At 58.5% G+C, this 14,573-nt stretch overlaps 1 protein-coding gene across 1 annotated transcript; it reads left to right on the top strand.

Annotated features, from left to right (window-relative positions):
* The first annotated feature begins 6,711 nt into the window (after positions 1 to 6,711).
* On the top strand, positions 6,712 to 13,682 carry LOC116577419 (keratin, type I cytoskeletal 42). The gene is made up of 8 exons (XM_032320604.1): positions 6,712 to 7,494; positions 9,331 to 9,413; positions 9,544 to 9,700; positions 10,861 to 11,022; positions 11,617 to 11,742; positions 12,012 to 12,232; positions 13,318 to 13,367; positions 13,490 to 13,682. The coding sequence occupies exons 1-8, from the start codon at positions 6,994 to 6,996 to the stop codon at positions 13,585 to 13,587; spliced, it is 1,398 nt and encodes a 465-aa protein (XP_032176495.1). The 5' UTR covers positions 6,712 to 6,993; the 3' UTR covers positions 13,588 to 13,682.
* Positions 13,683 to 14,573: the final 891 nt, after the last annotated feature.

Raw genomic sequence — 14,573 nt, 5'->3', positions numbered from 1 at the left:
CTTGCCTTTTCCCGCTGTTAATGGGTGCCCACTTCCCTGGCTCATGGCCGCTTTCCTCTGACCTCTGTGCCTGTTGTCACATCTGCTCTGACTCCCACCTTCTTGCCCTCCTCTTACAATGACCCTTGTGATGATGGTAGACTCAGCCAGATAATCCAGAACAGTCTCCCTGTTGTAGTTTAAAAAAAAAAAACAACCCTTTATATGCACCTACTATCTCTTTTCTTTTTAAAAGATTTTTATTTATTTATTATTAGAGAGAGTGTTTGTGCATGGGAGAGAGAAAGGGCAGGAGCAAGGGCAGAGGGAGAAGCAGGTTCTCCACTGTGCAGGGAACTCGATGCGGGGCTTGATCCCAGGACTCTGGGATCGTGACCTGAGACAAAGGCAGATGCTTAACCCACTGAGCTACCCAGGCGCCCCTCCATTGCGAGTTTCTTTTTTTCTTTTTTTGTTATTATTTTTTAAAGATTTTATTTATTTATTTGACAGACAGAGAGGCAGGCAGAGGGGTGGGGGGAAGCAGGCTTCCTGTTGAGCAGAGATCCCAATACGGGGCTCGATCCCAGGACCCTGGGATCATGACCTGAGCCAAAGGCAGAGGCTTTAACCCACTGAGCCACCCAGGCGCCCCACATTGTGAGTTTCTTAACCACATCTACCAAGTCCCTTTTGCTATATTCTATGCATGTTCTCAGGTTCTGGGGATGGGGAAGTAGGCATATTTGGGTTATGTTATTCTGCTTAGCACAGGAGGGGAAGGATTACACGCCACTGCTGAGAGGCTTCACAGCTTTGGAGTCACTGAACCCTTACTGAGTCCCTGGAACCAGCGAGGCCCTGTGCCAGCTGCTGTGACTTACTACCTCACCTCAGCCTCACGCGTTTGTCACGGAAGTCTCGTGGCCTCCTTTTATAGATGAGGGAGGCAGCTGAGGTTGGGAGAAGGGACATGAGTTGCCCAAGGCTACACAGAGTTTCCACTGACCTCAGGCCCCTGGAGTTGGGCTGCTAATCACCGATAAGATGTGCCTGACCCTGGAGGGCGGGTGGTCTGACAATTAGGAGCTGGGTTGCCTCCTTGACAGCACCTTGCTGGGGAAAGCTAGGGAAAGGTTAAATAACAAGCCTCCAGGGCCCCAGGTCCTGAGACAAGGCAGCAGGACAAGGGGGGGGGGCTGCGAGGTTTAGCGGAGGGAGCTGGCTTCTGGCCAGCAGGTTGGGGAAGCTTCGAGACAGGCCTTGATGGGGAGGAGTTGGTGGGAGGTTGGTGGGGCGGGTGGGCAGTGTGTTCCGTGGAGCCCAGGCCTCTGCACACGCGTGCTCCTGCTCTGTCCTCCTGTTTTGTCCTTGGAAAGGACAAAGGACCTTCCTTCCTCGTGTGGACCCCCTTATTTGGGAGCACTGGGATTGAAGGACCTTCTGCCTCCTCCTGCCTGCCTTTTGTCCACTGTTCCATGATTCTCTCTCTCCTGCTCCTCCTCTCAAGCTTTTCTCTCCCTTAGTCCTCCTTCCTTCATCTTCCCTTCCCTGGTCCTCCTCCTCCTCCTCCTCCTCCCCCCTCCCCCCTCCCCTGGGCCTCATCATCCACCTTCCCGTTTCTTCTCCCCGATGTTCCTCTGTGGTCCTCCCCACCCATCCTCCCTCTCCTGGTCCTCCCCCTTGATCCTCTCTCTCCTAATCCTCCCCCCTGGTCCTCCCCATTCTCCTCTTACCTTTACCCCCTGTTCCTCTCTCTGTGAGCCTCTCCCCCTCCCCCCTTCCACTCCCTCCTGCCCCCCCCCCCCGCCCCCTGCACTGTTCCTCCTCCCTTGTCGGTCAGGGTCATAGTGTGGTGGTCGGGGTGATCAGCTCTGACACAAAAAGCCAAGAGACCTCCCCCCCCCGCCCCCATCCTGCTGGCCATGCCAAGTGAAGGATGAAGGGAGCACCCCTGGGCGCCCACAGGGGGAGACACAGCCCTCAGCCCGAGCAAGCTCCCGGTCTGACAGGGGAGACACAGCAGCTGCTGTAGAGGAATGTCCAGTCTGAGGGGAGGGACAAAGCCTCTCCCTGGGAGGGAGACTGGGCTGCACTCGCCGCTGGAGGACAGCACTCTAGAACATTAAAGAATAGGTACCAGTGGGTGTGGGTTAATAGGGAGCGACTGGCGTCTCCGGTGAAGAACAGAGTGGGCAGGTGGGGAGGCCTGGAAGCCTGGGGTCTTGGGAGGCGGGAAGGAGCCTGAAGCCCTTTCTGGATCCGACTTCTGTTCCCTCAGGTGCTGGGGCCCCCTCAGCCAGTTGGCAAGGTAAAGTGGGGAGAGGGTGTGAGCCCCAGGCCTAGAAGGGGAACCCACCTGATGAAGTTCTTGAACCTAGGTGAGGTTCAATAGGGTGAGGTTCGGAGCCGACGGCTAAGAAAGAATTCTTTAGACGTCTTTGGTGCAAAAAGGTGGTTTATTAGAGCACGGGGACAGGACCCATGGGCAGAGATGCTGCTGCGCCGGGCATGTGAGGAGTGGCTGGTTATATACACAGGAGTTGGGTAGGTGAGGACAAAGGGTTGTTCAGAAGGGCTATTGGGGTAAAGAAGACTGTCAGGATATTGAAGGCCTGGTTACTATCAAGCCAAGGCCACTTTCCTCTAATGAGGCACTAACATAAAGACAATCGGGAGTCTCCTGGTGGAATGTTACATTCCTGCTATCAAACTTCCCTGTTAGTGAGATTTAGGTTTAGAAGAAATTTAACTCTATATACTTTTCTTTCTACCTCCGCCTCCTTTGGTTTTTTATGGAGGGGAGGGTGACGTTAGGGCTTGAGGAACTGAGTTATGTGTCTTTAGAAATTGGGCTATTGATAAGGTAACTTCTTTGCTGTAAATCTCAAAGACATTTGTAAACCAAGAGAGACTCCTGCCTTGCAGGACTGTGATCTCTGCAAGATAACCATGTGTTCTTCTTTTAGGGCAGTCAGGGGTGCCTGTGGAATGTCACACATATTACCAAGGGGAGTGGGTGGAGAGGGGGTGCAAGGCGCCAGCTTTTGCTTTGTCCTCAGCCAGCCTCCTACTCCTTCACTGCCCTCCTTCCTTGCCCTGTCTTCCTGCCTCAGTCCCATCTTGGCCACTCAGGCCTCTGGGTCCTTCTTGGGGAGGGCCCTGGGCAGCTAATATGGCCCTGCCTGGAAAAGGGGAGGTGTTCTGGGTGCTGTGATGGGTCCACCCGAGGCTGGTGATTCCTGGAAACCAGTCAGAGGGAGGCGGCTGCATCTGCTTGTCCCGGAGGAGGGAGCACCCAGACGTCCCTGTGTGTAAGGGGACACTGGAGGACCCCCTCACTCTGAGTCCCCTAACAGGGAGGAGACTCTCAGGAGCCCCGAGAATGTTCCTCATCGCCCACAGCCTCTGGCGTGGAGGGTGGGGCTCTCCTTGGAGCTAGACAGAAATCCTCCCTGGGTGGATCTGGGTGGGGTGGTCCTGGGGCCTTGGGTCTTGGGACAGAGGCTGAGGAGAAGGTAGAGGAAGAGGAGGATTCCCCCCACAGAGGGCAGGTGTAGCTGAGGCCGTGCTGGCCAGGCAGGGGCCTGTGGGCTCCTCCGTGGTCCTGCCTCTCCCATCCCAAGTGAGGTTCCCACAGAGGAGAGGTGAGAAATTCTCATTGTCTATAGTATGTGGACAGGAGCGGACAGGTGCCCTAGCAGCAGGTGTCGGTGGGTTGAGTGAAAGTCTTTGGGACCCCTGAAGGATTTGAGGCCCTCTCCTCATCAGCTAAGCCAAGGTCCCAGCAGGGAGCCCACCTCTGGACTCCTAGGCCTCTCAGTTTTCTGACCTCACCTGTTAGGGACCCTTTTCCTTGGTGGAGAGGGGAGGTGGCCATGGTTCCTATTTGTGTCCCTGTCTCCACCCCAGTCAGGGCCCAGCCTCCAACTTCCAAACCATACAACAAGCACCCACTGTGTCCAGGCCACGCCCTGGGTCCTGGGTGGGGTGCGGGGTGGCCACTGTCCTAGAGGGTAACAGTTAATGCTTGCTGGGGGAGCTATTGGAGCCAAGGTCAGCTGGGCTGATGTGGTATGACCTTGGTCAGTATTAATATGTGTCTATTTTTTTTAAAGTTAATTTATTTATTTAGGTAATCTCTACACCTAATGTGAGGCCTGAACTCATGACCTGGATAACGAGAGAGTGGCATGCTCTTCCGGCTGAGTCAGCCGGACGCCCCTTAACATGCATTTATGGGACACCAACTGTATACTGGGGCCCCCAGATTATGATACACTCCGAGGCTTCCATCAACATCACAGGGGTGGGTGTGGTTCCAGGGACCCTCTCCCCACACCCGTGTTTCTGCTCAAATCTGAGGCAAGTCCTGTCTCCACTGCCCTGGTGAGCACGCTGGTTTTTCAGCAACCTCTGGAGAGGAGCCCCAGGGCCTGTGGGGTTAGTCAAGCCTCGGCTGGCATGAGGGCACTCTGGAGGGACTCTGGGGGTGATCCCAGCCATTCTCTGGCTTCCTCCTCTGGTCCCCTCTGCCACTGTGCTGGCCCCCCAGCAGCTTCCGGGGCTGGAGCTCTTCTTCTCATCCTCCATGTGGGCCAAGCCACTGACGACTGCAGGGGCCTGTGGGTCTGGTGTTTGGCTGCCAGGGGCCTCTCCCTGCCGGGGGTGGAGGACAAGCCCAGGCAGGAGGCGTCACGGCTGAGAAGACCTCTGTGCAGCCCTCCAGCGGGCTCCTGTCAGACCTTCCCCCCTTCACAGGGAGAGTGGGAGCAGCTGAGGCCCTAGCTCTGCAGCTGAGGCCGGGCGCCCCCAGCCTGGCCCTTCCTTCCTTGCCCTGCAAGGGCCCTTTGCCTCAGTTTCCTCTCCATACTGCTGGGAAGATGTGGCGAGGGCTGTCCCAGAGCTGTATAAGCAAGTGGGCTGCCCAGGTCTGCTTAAGCCAGATGTAGTCGTATTCTCCAGAGGGCCAAGGAGGCCTTCTGGGGTCTAAGTCTGCCTTTTCACTCAGCATGTGAGGCCTTTCTGGGTTGGGGTGCCCTCAGGGATCTACAGACAGTGGCTCTCCCTCCAAAGAGCAGGGACAAAGGGCCTGGGAGTCACCAGTGTGAGGAAACAAGCCCAGACTGGGGCACTCAGTCTGAGGTCGTGGTGGGGAGGGGGTGGCTTGAGGGACCAGATGGTGGTGGTGGTAGGTGAGGCCTTGGTGATTTTGGAGGGAGGAAGGAAGGTTCATAAATTCTCTGCTCTCTGAAACTGAGACTTAAGACTAAGGTCTGGGAGCTTTGGAGGCAGGGTGAGGGCTGAGCTGGGGGTTCAGCTTCAGGTTCCATGTGGAAGGCAGACACCCAATGAGGCCTGCCCGGAGGGAGCAGGTCAGGTAGCTCCTGGGGGAGAGGGCTCCCTGCGGGCGTGGCTGCTCAGGGATGGAAGAGTCTGCATTGGGTGTTCTGTGCCAAGGTAAGCTGCTGGTACAGGGCCTGTCCCTGGCCCACTCAGGGGACCCCGGGTCCTCCCTACAGACCATCTTAGATGGCCAGGAAGTCCTTCCTGATGTCTCACCTCATGAGAGAACCCTGGTGGTCTGACCTTGTCCCCTCACCTTGGCTTTGGAGCTGTTTCTCCACCCTTCCACTCTAACAACCCTGGGGACCCCCAGAATTCACAGGCTGGGCCAGAGCAGGGTTAGGTTGGGGCTTGTCCCCTCTCTCCCAGATAGCTTGCGCTGTCTCCACTTCACAGGCCAGGAGACATCCTCCCCTGAGAGGACCCCCAATTTCTAATCAGGGAAGTCCTTCCCACAGTCTAGCCTCAGCATGGGTGCTCTGGCCTGCACGGTAGACCCAACTCCCTCCCTGTCCCCGTGTGTGGGCTGAGAGCCTAGGCCACCCACATGGGAGCCTGGTTCGCCCTCCCCTGCCTGTCCCTCAGGCCCTGGCCACCCCTGGAAGCTCCCCCATTCAGATGGGCCTGGGGCAGACGTCAGTGTCCCGGCAGCGCCTAAATCGTTAGCGCCGAGGAGATTAGGCTGTAATCTCTTGTTGGGCGCGGGCGGGTGCCAGCTGCCAGGATGTGGGATGGCACTGCTCCCTTGCTGGGGCGGCCCTTCCCCGGGGCACAGCGCTAGCTGTAGCAGCCTGCTGCATGGGCCCTGCTGTGCTTCCTCTGGGGGCCCCTCTAGAGTGGCTTTCCTTCTCTGCTTCATTCTGTCCCCTCTGGTCTCAGAGCCCTGACCCCAGCTTCCCTGATGCCCCCATCTCTCTAGATTCCCTCAAAGACCACGGGAGGCAGGAATTACCCTTGTTTTACAAATGAGGAAATTGAGACTTGTGAATTGACTTCCTGTAAGGCTTGGATCCAAAGCTCCCTCAGGCCAGCGGCCATGTCAGTTCCCCTCAGATCCAGATCCCTCAGGCCGGGGTCTATGTCCCCTCCCACAGATATGGACCCATCAGCTTGGGGTTGAGGTGGATTCCCCCCACCCCCGGCCTGGGGGGCTCTCTCAGGGCCATGTTGTGCCTGGGAGAGGGTGTCACCCTGAATTTCTCCACCCTTCTCCCTGGGGCCCAGGAATGCTGGTTGGGGGGCCAGACCAGCCTCTGGGTTCCAGGCCTGTGGAGCCTTGTTCCAGGCCCCGCTGGCTCCCAGGGCTGGGTTCTCCGGACTGCCCCCAAGAATGAGCTCAGCTGCCTAATTGTGGCTGAGGATGGAGGTTCACCCTCCCCCGGGGCTGTGGCTCCAACACCACCTTTGTTTCTGAACAGACAATGGGCTGCTAAGAGGCCACCCGCCCAGGCCAGGAACAGGCAGGAGAGGGGGCCCCCCGCGGGGAAGGCACTCAGCATGTCCGGCCTGAGCCCCAGGCCCTGGGCGGCTGGTACAGAAGCAAATTACATGGCTGGGGTTTTGGCTCTGACTTCAAGGACAGGGGGCCCAGCCCCCCTTTAGCCTGGCTATAAAGGGCTGCCTGGGGTCCCTGTCCAGACCAGACCCTGCTCCTGACCTGTGGACACCATGGCTGCCACCACCACCAGCATCCGCCAGTTCTCCACCTCTGGCTCCGTCAAGGGCCTGTGTGTGCCCGGTGGAGGCTTCTCTCGGATGTCCTCCGTGCGTGTTGGCGGTGCCTGCCGGGCCCCCAGCCTCCTGGGAGGCGGCAGCTGTGGCAACATGTCTGTCACCTCCTCCCGCTTCTCGGCGGGCTTGGGGGGCGGCTACGGCGGGGGCTACACCTGCAGCCTGGGTGGGGGCTTCGGATCCAGTTTTGGCGCTGGCTTCGGCTCCGGCTTCGGCGCTGGCTTCGGTTCCTCGGACGCCCTGCTTGGGGGCAGTGAGAAGGAGACCATGCAGAACCTCAACGACCGCCTGGCCTCCTACCTGGAGAAGGTGCGGGCCCTGGAGGAGGCCAACACGGAGCTGGAGGTGAAGATCCATGACTGGTACAAGAAGCAGGGGCCCGCGCCCGCCCGTGACTACAGCCACTACTTCAAGACCATCGAGGAGCTGCGGAACAAGGTGTGTGGGCAGGGCAGCTCCCTGCCCTCTGACCTTAGGACCTTCTTTGAAGTTGGGATCCCTCCCAACTTTGAACCCTCTGGGTCAGGCTCTCTGCCTGTCTCACCTCCTCTAGGCAGCCCTCCTGAATGGGTGGCACTTGACTTTTACCCCCAGATCTTGGGGATTCAGTTTATGCCCTGTTCACTGTGCTGATTTCACAGAGTCTAGCATATTCTCTTAGCTGGTTTCATTGTGTGTCTTCCTCATTCTGTCCATACTGGTCTTTCTGGGGGTTCCTGAGGGAGGGAGCTATGTCTTCCCACTCAGACTGGAAGCTTGCAAGGGAAGGCGTTTCTCTGTTAGTCTGAAGGAGAACACAACACACCCACATGCTCGTGACCTCTAAGAACAGGGCCTTGGCATTCTGATTCTGTGAACATGGCATCTGGGTCTTCTGCACAAGCCTCCTCCTGGAGGGTCCTCTGGTGCTGCAGCCCCCAGAGGCAGGTGAAAGTTCAAAAAAGTGTGGGGATGTCTGGGGGGAAGGCGAGGTGGGGCCTGCTCTTCTGTGGTGCAGAACCAGGTCTCGTGCTCACTCTGTGAGGGGTTTTGCCTGCTCCTGCCCGGGACCTCAGCCAGGAAGGGAAATCCTGCAATTGCCCCCTGGAAGCAGAGCTCCTGGGAGTGCCAGATCAGATACCGGGCTTGGTCTGAGCAGTGGGAAGCCCAGGGGAGCCCTGGTGAGTCAGCGTTCCAAGCTCCGGGGTCAGCCAGCTGCTCACCATCAACCCCCAGCCCCTGGAGCATCAGGCCTCCGCCCCTCGGAATCACCGCACCCCTCAGGGGTTTTCCCAAGGGCCCCTCTCGAGGCCCTATCAGCTCCTGAGCAGGGAAGTGGGGGGGGGAGGCAGGTCTGTAGGCCACCGAGGCCAGGGTTGGGCTTGCTCTGGAAACAGAGCCTGACCCAAGGTCACATCACAGGGCCTTCCAGGGACTCAGAGGCCCATAAAGAGGCTATTGGGGCTACTTGGGCCTGCTGGGGCTGCCTCCTCTGACTTCTTTTTGCACAACAGCCTGCAGCCTTAGAAACGTCTGGATTCTTCTTAGCTCATCTGCTGCCTCCACTGAGACCTCCTCTCTCCTCCCCCGACGTGGCTCTTGAGTACAGCCCCTTGACATTTCTCACAAAAGCAGTGGCAGCCGTAGTCCTAATAACGGACCCTCTGCCCCCTCTAGAGCTCCTTCCCTGTTCTCCTTTAAACCTCTCTGACGACCCTGTGGGAAAAGAAAACTTTGCTCCAGGTTTCAGGTGGGGCTGGTCATAATCTTACTCATTCATTAATTAGTTGCTTAATTAAACTAATGTTTCCTGGGGGGGTGACTGCGGGATGGGTATTTTGCCCAGGGCTAGGGATTCCGAAGAGAATGGTCACAGAAGAGGCCTTGTCCGCCTGGAGCACAGAGCCTGTTGAAGGAAATAACCAAAGAAGCCACGGAAAAATCACAGTTGGGAGAAGTGCTGTTGGGCAGGGAGGAGGTGTGACTGGAAGGAGGGGAGTCGAGGAGGGCTTCCTGGAGGAGGTAGCAACTGAGACTAGAGGTCAGTTTAGTTGAAGAAAAGAGAGTGAGGTCCCTGCAGCTTGGGCAGAGGAGGGTGACTATGTATGGGTCTCTGTCCTGGCCTCATGGCTACCTGTGACCCCACCATCCTGGGAGCCTTCCAAGAGGGTCCTCAAAGGGGGAGGTTGTGGGAACCCTCATCTCCTCTAGTTGGCTCACTCTCAAAGGGCAGCAAGGAGGGTGTTGCCGGGCCTTCCCATAGTGCTTGCTCACCTCGCCCACTATGCCCCCCAGATCCTGGCGGCCACCATCGACAACGCCAGCTTGGTCCTACAGATTGACAATGCCCGCCTGGCAGCCGATGACTTCCGCACCAAGTGAGTCTGGGCTTCCGGAGCTGCCCCCGGAGGCTGGTGCTGGGTTGGGCTCAGCACACCAGGACTCTCTGTGTGTACAAGGGGGTGTCCTGGGGCACCCCCCCTTGGCTCATGCCTCCACCCTTTCCAGGTACGAGACGGAGCTGAACCTGCGCATGAGCGTGGAGGCCGACACCAACGGCCTGCGCCGGGTGTTGGACGAGCTGACCCTGGCCAGAGCTGACCTGGAGATGCAGATCGAGAACCTCAAGGAGGAGCTGGCCTACCTGAAGAAGAACCATGAGGAGGTGAGTTGGACCCTGGGGAATGCGGGACAGACTCTTACAAGGAGCAAGGGGATTGGTGGCCCTGGCCCCCAAATCCTCCCGGGCCAGGGCTGCGCCCTCAGTCCAGCTCCCATCTCTGGTGGGTTTCTGGCCCCAACCCTGGGAGACCCTCAGAGGGCCCTACATGAAGCCTGGAGGTCCCTCTCCCTCCAAAGATACTTCCCTTGTCCCTCAAGGCATAGTCTGCCAAGCGGTGGCAGTTAACTCTCTAATGAGCAAATCAGCCCAAGAACATGCATGCTAATTACTCCAATTAATTGTAATAGTGATAGTCATAACAACAGCCGAAATCTGCTCAGCACATTACAAGTGATTCATGGCAATTAGCTCAGCTGATACTGACATTGGCGCTGGGGGCGGGGTGCTCTTCCCTCCCTTTCCTGGTAAAGAAACAAGCAAGCTCAGAGAGGTTAAGGAATTTACCCAAAGCTGCACAGGTCTATCTGACCCATGTCCACACCCAGGTCTGACCTCACCATTTTGCCACCACTCCTACCTCCCTTTTTCATAGAGTCTGGGGTCCTAGGGACCCTAAGGCTCAACACAAGGATGGGGATCCCAGACCCTGTAGGAGGACTGATGAATCTGTGGCTTCCTTCTCAGCTGACCTCTGGGCTGGCCTATGCTGGGGGACCCTAATCTTTGAGTAACAGGAGCCCAGAAAAAAGTGTTTCCACTTGGTTTTGAGGCTGGTCGTAGGGATTGCACCCCTGCAATAGATTAACATTTCCTAATGAGGTCTGGTTCTGCACTGTTACCAACATGGGGCTGCTTCCCCTGTGCTCGTACTGTGTGGTTGGTGGTAGGGGGTAAGGCAGGCAGTCAGGGCCGTGAGGCTGTCCTGACTTATCCCCTAACATGTTGGGGAGTTAGCATCTCTCTTTGCCCAGCATATATCGGAGCGGGGCAAAGTCCATCCCCGAGTGCACGTTGGGGGAGATGGTCCATATTCACAGCCCTGCGTGTTTGTAACAAGATCACATCTGTTCCATCTTCAAGGAGAGGAACCATTAGGCTATGTCTGTCTGTCATCTGTACCCATCTCCCTGAGGCAGAGAAGGCAGACCCCAGGGTCTCTCCCTGGGATGACCCTGGTGAAATCCTGCTCTCCTCTCGCCCAGGAAATGAATGCCCTCCGAGGCCAGGTGGGCGGGGACGTCAGCGTGGAGATGGACGCTGCCCCCGGCGTGGACCTGAGCCGCATCCTGAACGAGATGCGCGACCAGTACGAGAAGATGGCGGAGAAGAACCGCAAGGACGCCGAGGACTGGTTCTTCAGCAAGGTGGGTGGCCGCGTGTGAGCAAGTGTGCACATGTGTGCATACGTGTGCTGGGTGTCAGGGCTGGGCTGGAAAACCTGCAGATCCACAGGCTGTCCCAGCTGGAAGGACCTTTGGAAACCAGTTGGACCCAGTGCTCATGTCTAGATGCAGAATGGGAGGCTCAGAGAGGCCTCAAGCTCGCACAAGCCGCACCGTGGCTCAGGGAACAGGTCCAGATCTCGTCATCTCTGTCTAGGACTTCTCCCAGCACATTTGTAGGTGTGTATGCTTTTGGAGGAATAACTCATGCCTGTAGTAGACACACACTGAGCAGCTACAGGGCCCAGCACAGTCACGGGCATGGAGTAAAAGCCAGTTCCTGTCTTTGAGCAGTGCTCAGTAGGTCCATCAAATACAAAGCAAGGTCCATCGACTAAGGGCCGGTGGGCACAGAGGGTGTCTAGGTGCTGGTGTGTCTGAAGCCCCACAGAGGCCAGGGAGAGGCAGGAGGAGGGAGACAGTCTGGGAGGTCAGGGCTCAGGGGCGGACCCTGTCCTCTGCCCCCTCTCTGCAAAGCTTCTCCAGTCCCCGTCACCCACCCTGCCTGCCTTTCAGACGGAGGAGCTGAACCGAGAGGTGGCCACCAACACCGAGGCCCTGCAGAGCAGCAGGACGGAGATCACCGAGCTCCGCCGCTCTGTGCAGAACCTGGAGATTGAGCTGCAGTCCCAGCTCAGCATGGTAGGCCCCGCGGCCCCCTCCCTGGCCTGTACCCGTCACCCCGGGATGGGCCCAACCTCACAGACTTCCGCTCAGAGGAACCTGAATTCCCCACCCAGCCTATCACTTCATACTCGGTGACACGGGCCTCTCTCTGCCCCCGTTACTGCCCCGTGGCGTCAGCAGCACCCACAAGCCCACACTGGAGGAGGGGTTCCCCCTTCTGGGTCCTCATCCTGGAGGAGGGTCCCAGCTTGGTCTCACCTGGCCACGTCTACACTGGCCCACAGAAAGCCTCGCTGGAGGGCAGCCTGGCGGAGACCGAGGCCCGCTACGGGGCCCAGCTGGCCCAGCTGCAGGGGCTCATCAGCAGCATCGAGCAGCAGTTGTGCGAGCTCCGCTGCGACATGGAGCGCCAGAACCAGGAGTACCAGGTCCTGCTGGACGTGAAGACGCGGCTGGAACAGGAGATCGCCACCTACCGCCGCCTGCTGGAGGGCGAGGACGCCCAGTGAGCGGGGGGCACTGGGGCACATGCCTGGCTCAGCTGGGGGTGCTTCATCCAGGCGGGGACGTTGGTGTTGAGGGGACAGCACGGGCAGAGGCCAGCAGGCGCAGAGGTTTGCAGGAGGTGACACGGGGAGCACTGACTGGGGCCCCACTGTTGGGGAGCGCTGAAGACCCAAACAAAAGCATCTGGGCTAGGTCACGTGGGAAGTGGGGAGCCCCGGAGGGATTTTGCACAGAGGAGCGGTGCTATTGTCAAGATGTCTTAGAACATCCACTCTGGCTGCACAGGGAGAAATGCATCCGTGGGGCCCCAGTGGGGTCAGGGGGACCTGTTGGGAGGCCAAAACGCAGTGTCAGGCCAAGGGCAGCCCTACTGTACGGCGGGGGTGTAGGGCCGGGACAGGAAGGTGGTATGTGAGGAGGATGTGTGGTAGGTAAGAACAGCAGGGCTAGTTGCCTGAATGTGGGGGCGAGCGTGGCTTGCTGGCGGGAGGCGACACACGGTGAGTGAGCACATGTGGGAGTGGGGGCGCGATGACCCTGGGTTTCTGGTTCTGATGACTATGTGGCTGGTGACGCCATTACCCGGGACGGGAGGAAGAGCAGGGTGGGTGCTGATCTGGTTAGAGCTGGGAGGGTGGATCAGGGCCCTGCTGTATGGTGACTGGGAATGTCCTGGAGTCTCCATGCTAAGTCACGCCGTCCAGCTTTTTGTTCCTTGGCAATGGTGAGGTCAGCCTGTAGTCTAACCACAGTCTCACAAGCTTTAATAGAGTCTATTTGTTGGGCCCTTTGGGATATGGGAAAACCTCTCACTCAGCTTCTCCTTGTAAAACGCTGGTTAGCCACAAAGCGCCTCTGGGTCCTCTTCTGGGGTGTCCCCTTTCCTCCGTCCTGCCTACTTGGCCTGTGCCCTTTGACCCTGTGGTTGCTAATCTTTGCCATGTATTCTCAGCTGTGATTTCTCTCTGGTTTGCCGGGACCTCACTCCCCTCACGCCAGGCCTTCCCAGCTGCTCCTCCTCCAGGGGACTGGGTCCCGTGCCGGCACCCCTGCACTGACAGGCCCCCTTTTCCCTCTCTGCAGCCTGGCCACCCAGTACTCCTCTTCCCTGATCTCACAGCCCACCCGGGAAGGTAAGAGGCTGCCCCATCTGGCTTGGCGGGAGTGGGGAGATGTCGAGGACCCTTCTGTGCGGAAGACTGGGGGAGGGGCTCTGGCCTGAAGTTCCCTGTGTCCCCTCCTCCATGGCCCGCAGCCACAGTGACCACCCGCCAGGTGCGCACCATCATGGAAGAAGTCCAGGACGGCAAGGTGGTGTCCTCCCGAGAGCAGGTCCACCGCTCCACTCACTGAGGCCCCTTTCCGCCTGTGACAGGGAGAGGGTCATGAGGCAGCCATCTCCCTGGACTCCCAGCATGCTACTGTCATGCCCCGAGTGCCCATTTGGGCCACCACCCAAAAGCTGTTGCTTTCCTGTGTCTGTTTCCTGCGGCCCTTCCCCAAGGGGGCCTCCTGGAATTGCCCCAGTGACTGCTAGTAAAGCTTTGCCTGAAGTTCAATGTCTTGTGTGATCTGGTCTGGTCATTGGCATGGGGCAGTGTGTGCTGAGGGACTTCGGGAGGAGGATGGTTATGGAGTGTTTGGATGTCACTTGTCACCTGCCAATCTGTTCTGACCACTTCTTCCAGGCCTAGGGCTCCTGGGAGGGCCAGAGAGAAGAAAGCAGCACAGCGAGGGCAGAGGGTTGGGACAGCCCATCAGGCTGGGAAAGTTTCTAAGAATCAGTCCGTGGGTTGCTGTGGGTCCCCACGGGCTGGTCCCTAGGAGGGCCCCACAGACTTTCTGGGGAGCCACACCTGTTATAGGGAACTCCCTACCTAAGCCTGGGGCAGGTCTGGGTTCAAGATCAGAGGGAGGGGGCCTGGGCAGGGGGTTTTCCAAAGGTGTGGTCCAAAGCGTTGATGGATGAGAGGGGGTGGCAGTGGCAGAGCCAGCCCTGGAAACCAGCTCGGCCCCGCTCCGGGTGGGTGTGGGGTGGGGTGACCGCTCTGTGTGTGAGCGTGGGGGGCGTCCTGTTTGCTTTGGTGGCTTGGCAGTTGTTGAGCTGTTGGGGAATCTCTCTCGGCTGCTGGCAGGGGCTGTCTGGGCCTGTCGGGGAAGTGGAAGCCATCAGCAGTCTGAGACAGGACTGCATTCCATCCAGCAGGCCTGCAGGGACCCTGGGACCCAGGGCCAGGCTGGGAGTGGTGGGCAAGGCAGGGTAGGGCTGGGTGGCACAGGGCCTGTCTTGAGGGTCCCCATCAGGGGCCTGGGTGGGCCTCTGGGGGAGGCCTTGGGAG

The sequence above is a fragment of the Mustela erminea genome, chromosome 18, assembly GCF_009829155.1.
Source record: "Mustela erminea isolate mMusErm1 chromosome 18, mMusErm1.Pri, whole genome shotgun sequence".
NCBI classification, from domain to species: domain Eukaryota; kingdom Metazoa; phylum Chordata; class Mammalia; order Carnivora; family Mustelidae; genus Mustela; species Mustela erminea.
The sequence above is the reverse complement of the archived record's forward strand: the minus strand, read 5'-3'. Positions and strand labels throughout refer to the sequence as shown.

Coding starts and splice junctions, on each gene's coding strand:
- LOC116577419 (XM_032320604.1), top strand. CDS start 6,994: ATGGCTGCCACCACCACCAGCATCCGCCAGTTCTCCACCTCTGGCTCC. Junction 9,414..9,543: donor GCCGATGACTTCCGCACCAA/GTGAGTCTGGGC, acceptor CACCCTTTCCAG/GTACGAGACGGAGCTGAACC. Junction 11,743..12,011: donor TGCAGTCCCAGCTCAGCATG/GTAGGCCCCGCG, acceptor ACTGGCCCACAG/AAAGCCTCGCTGGAGGGCAG.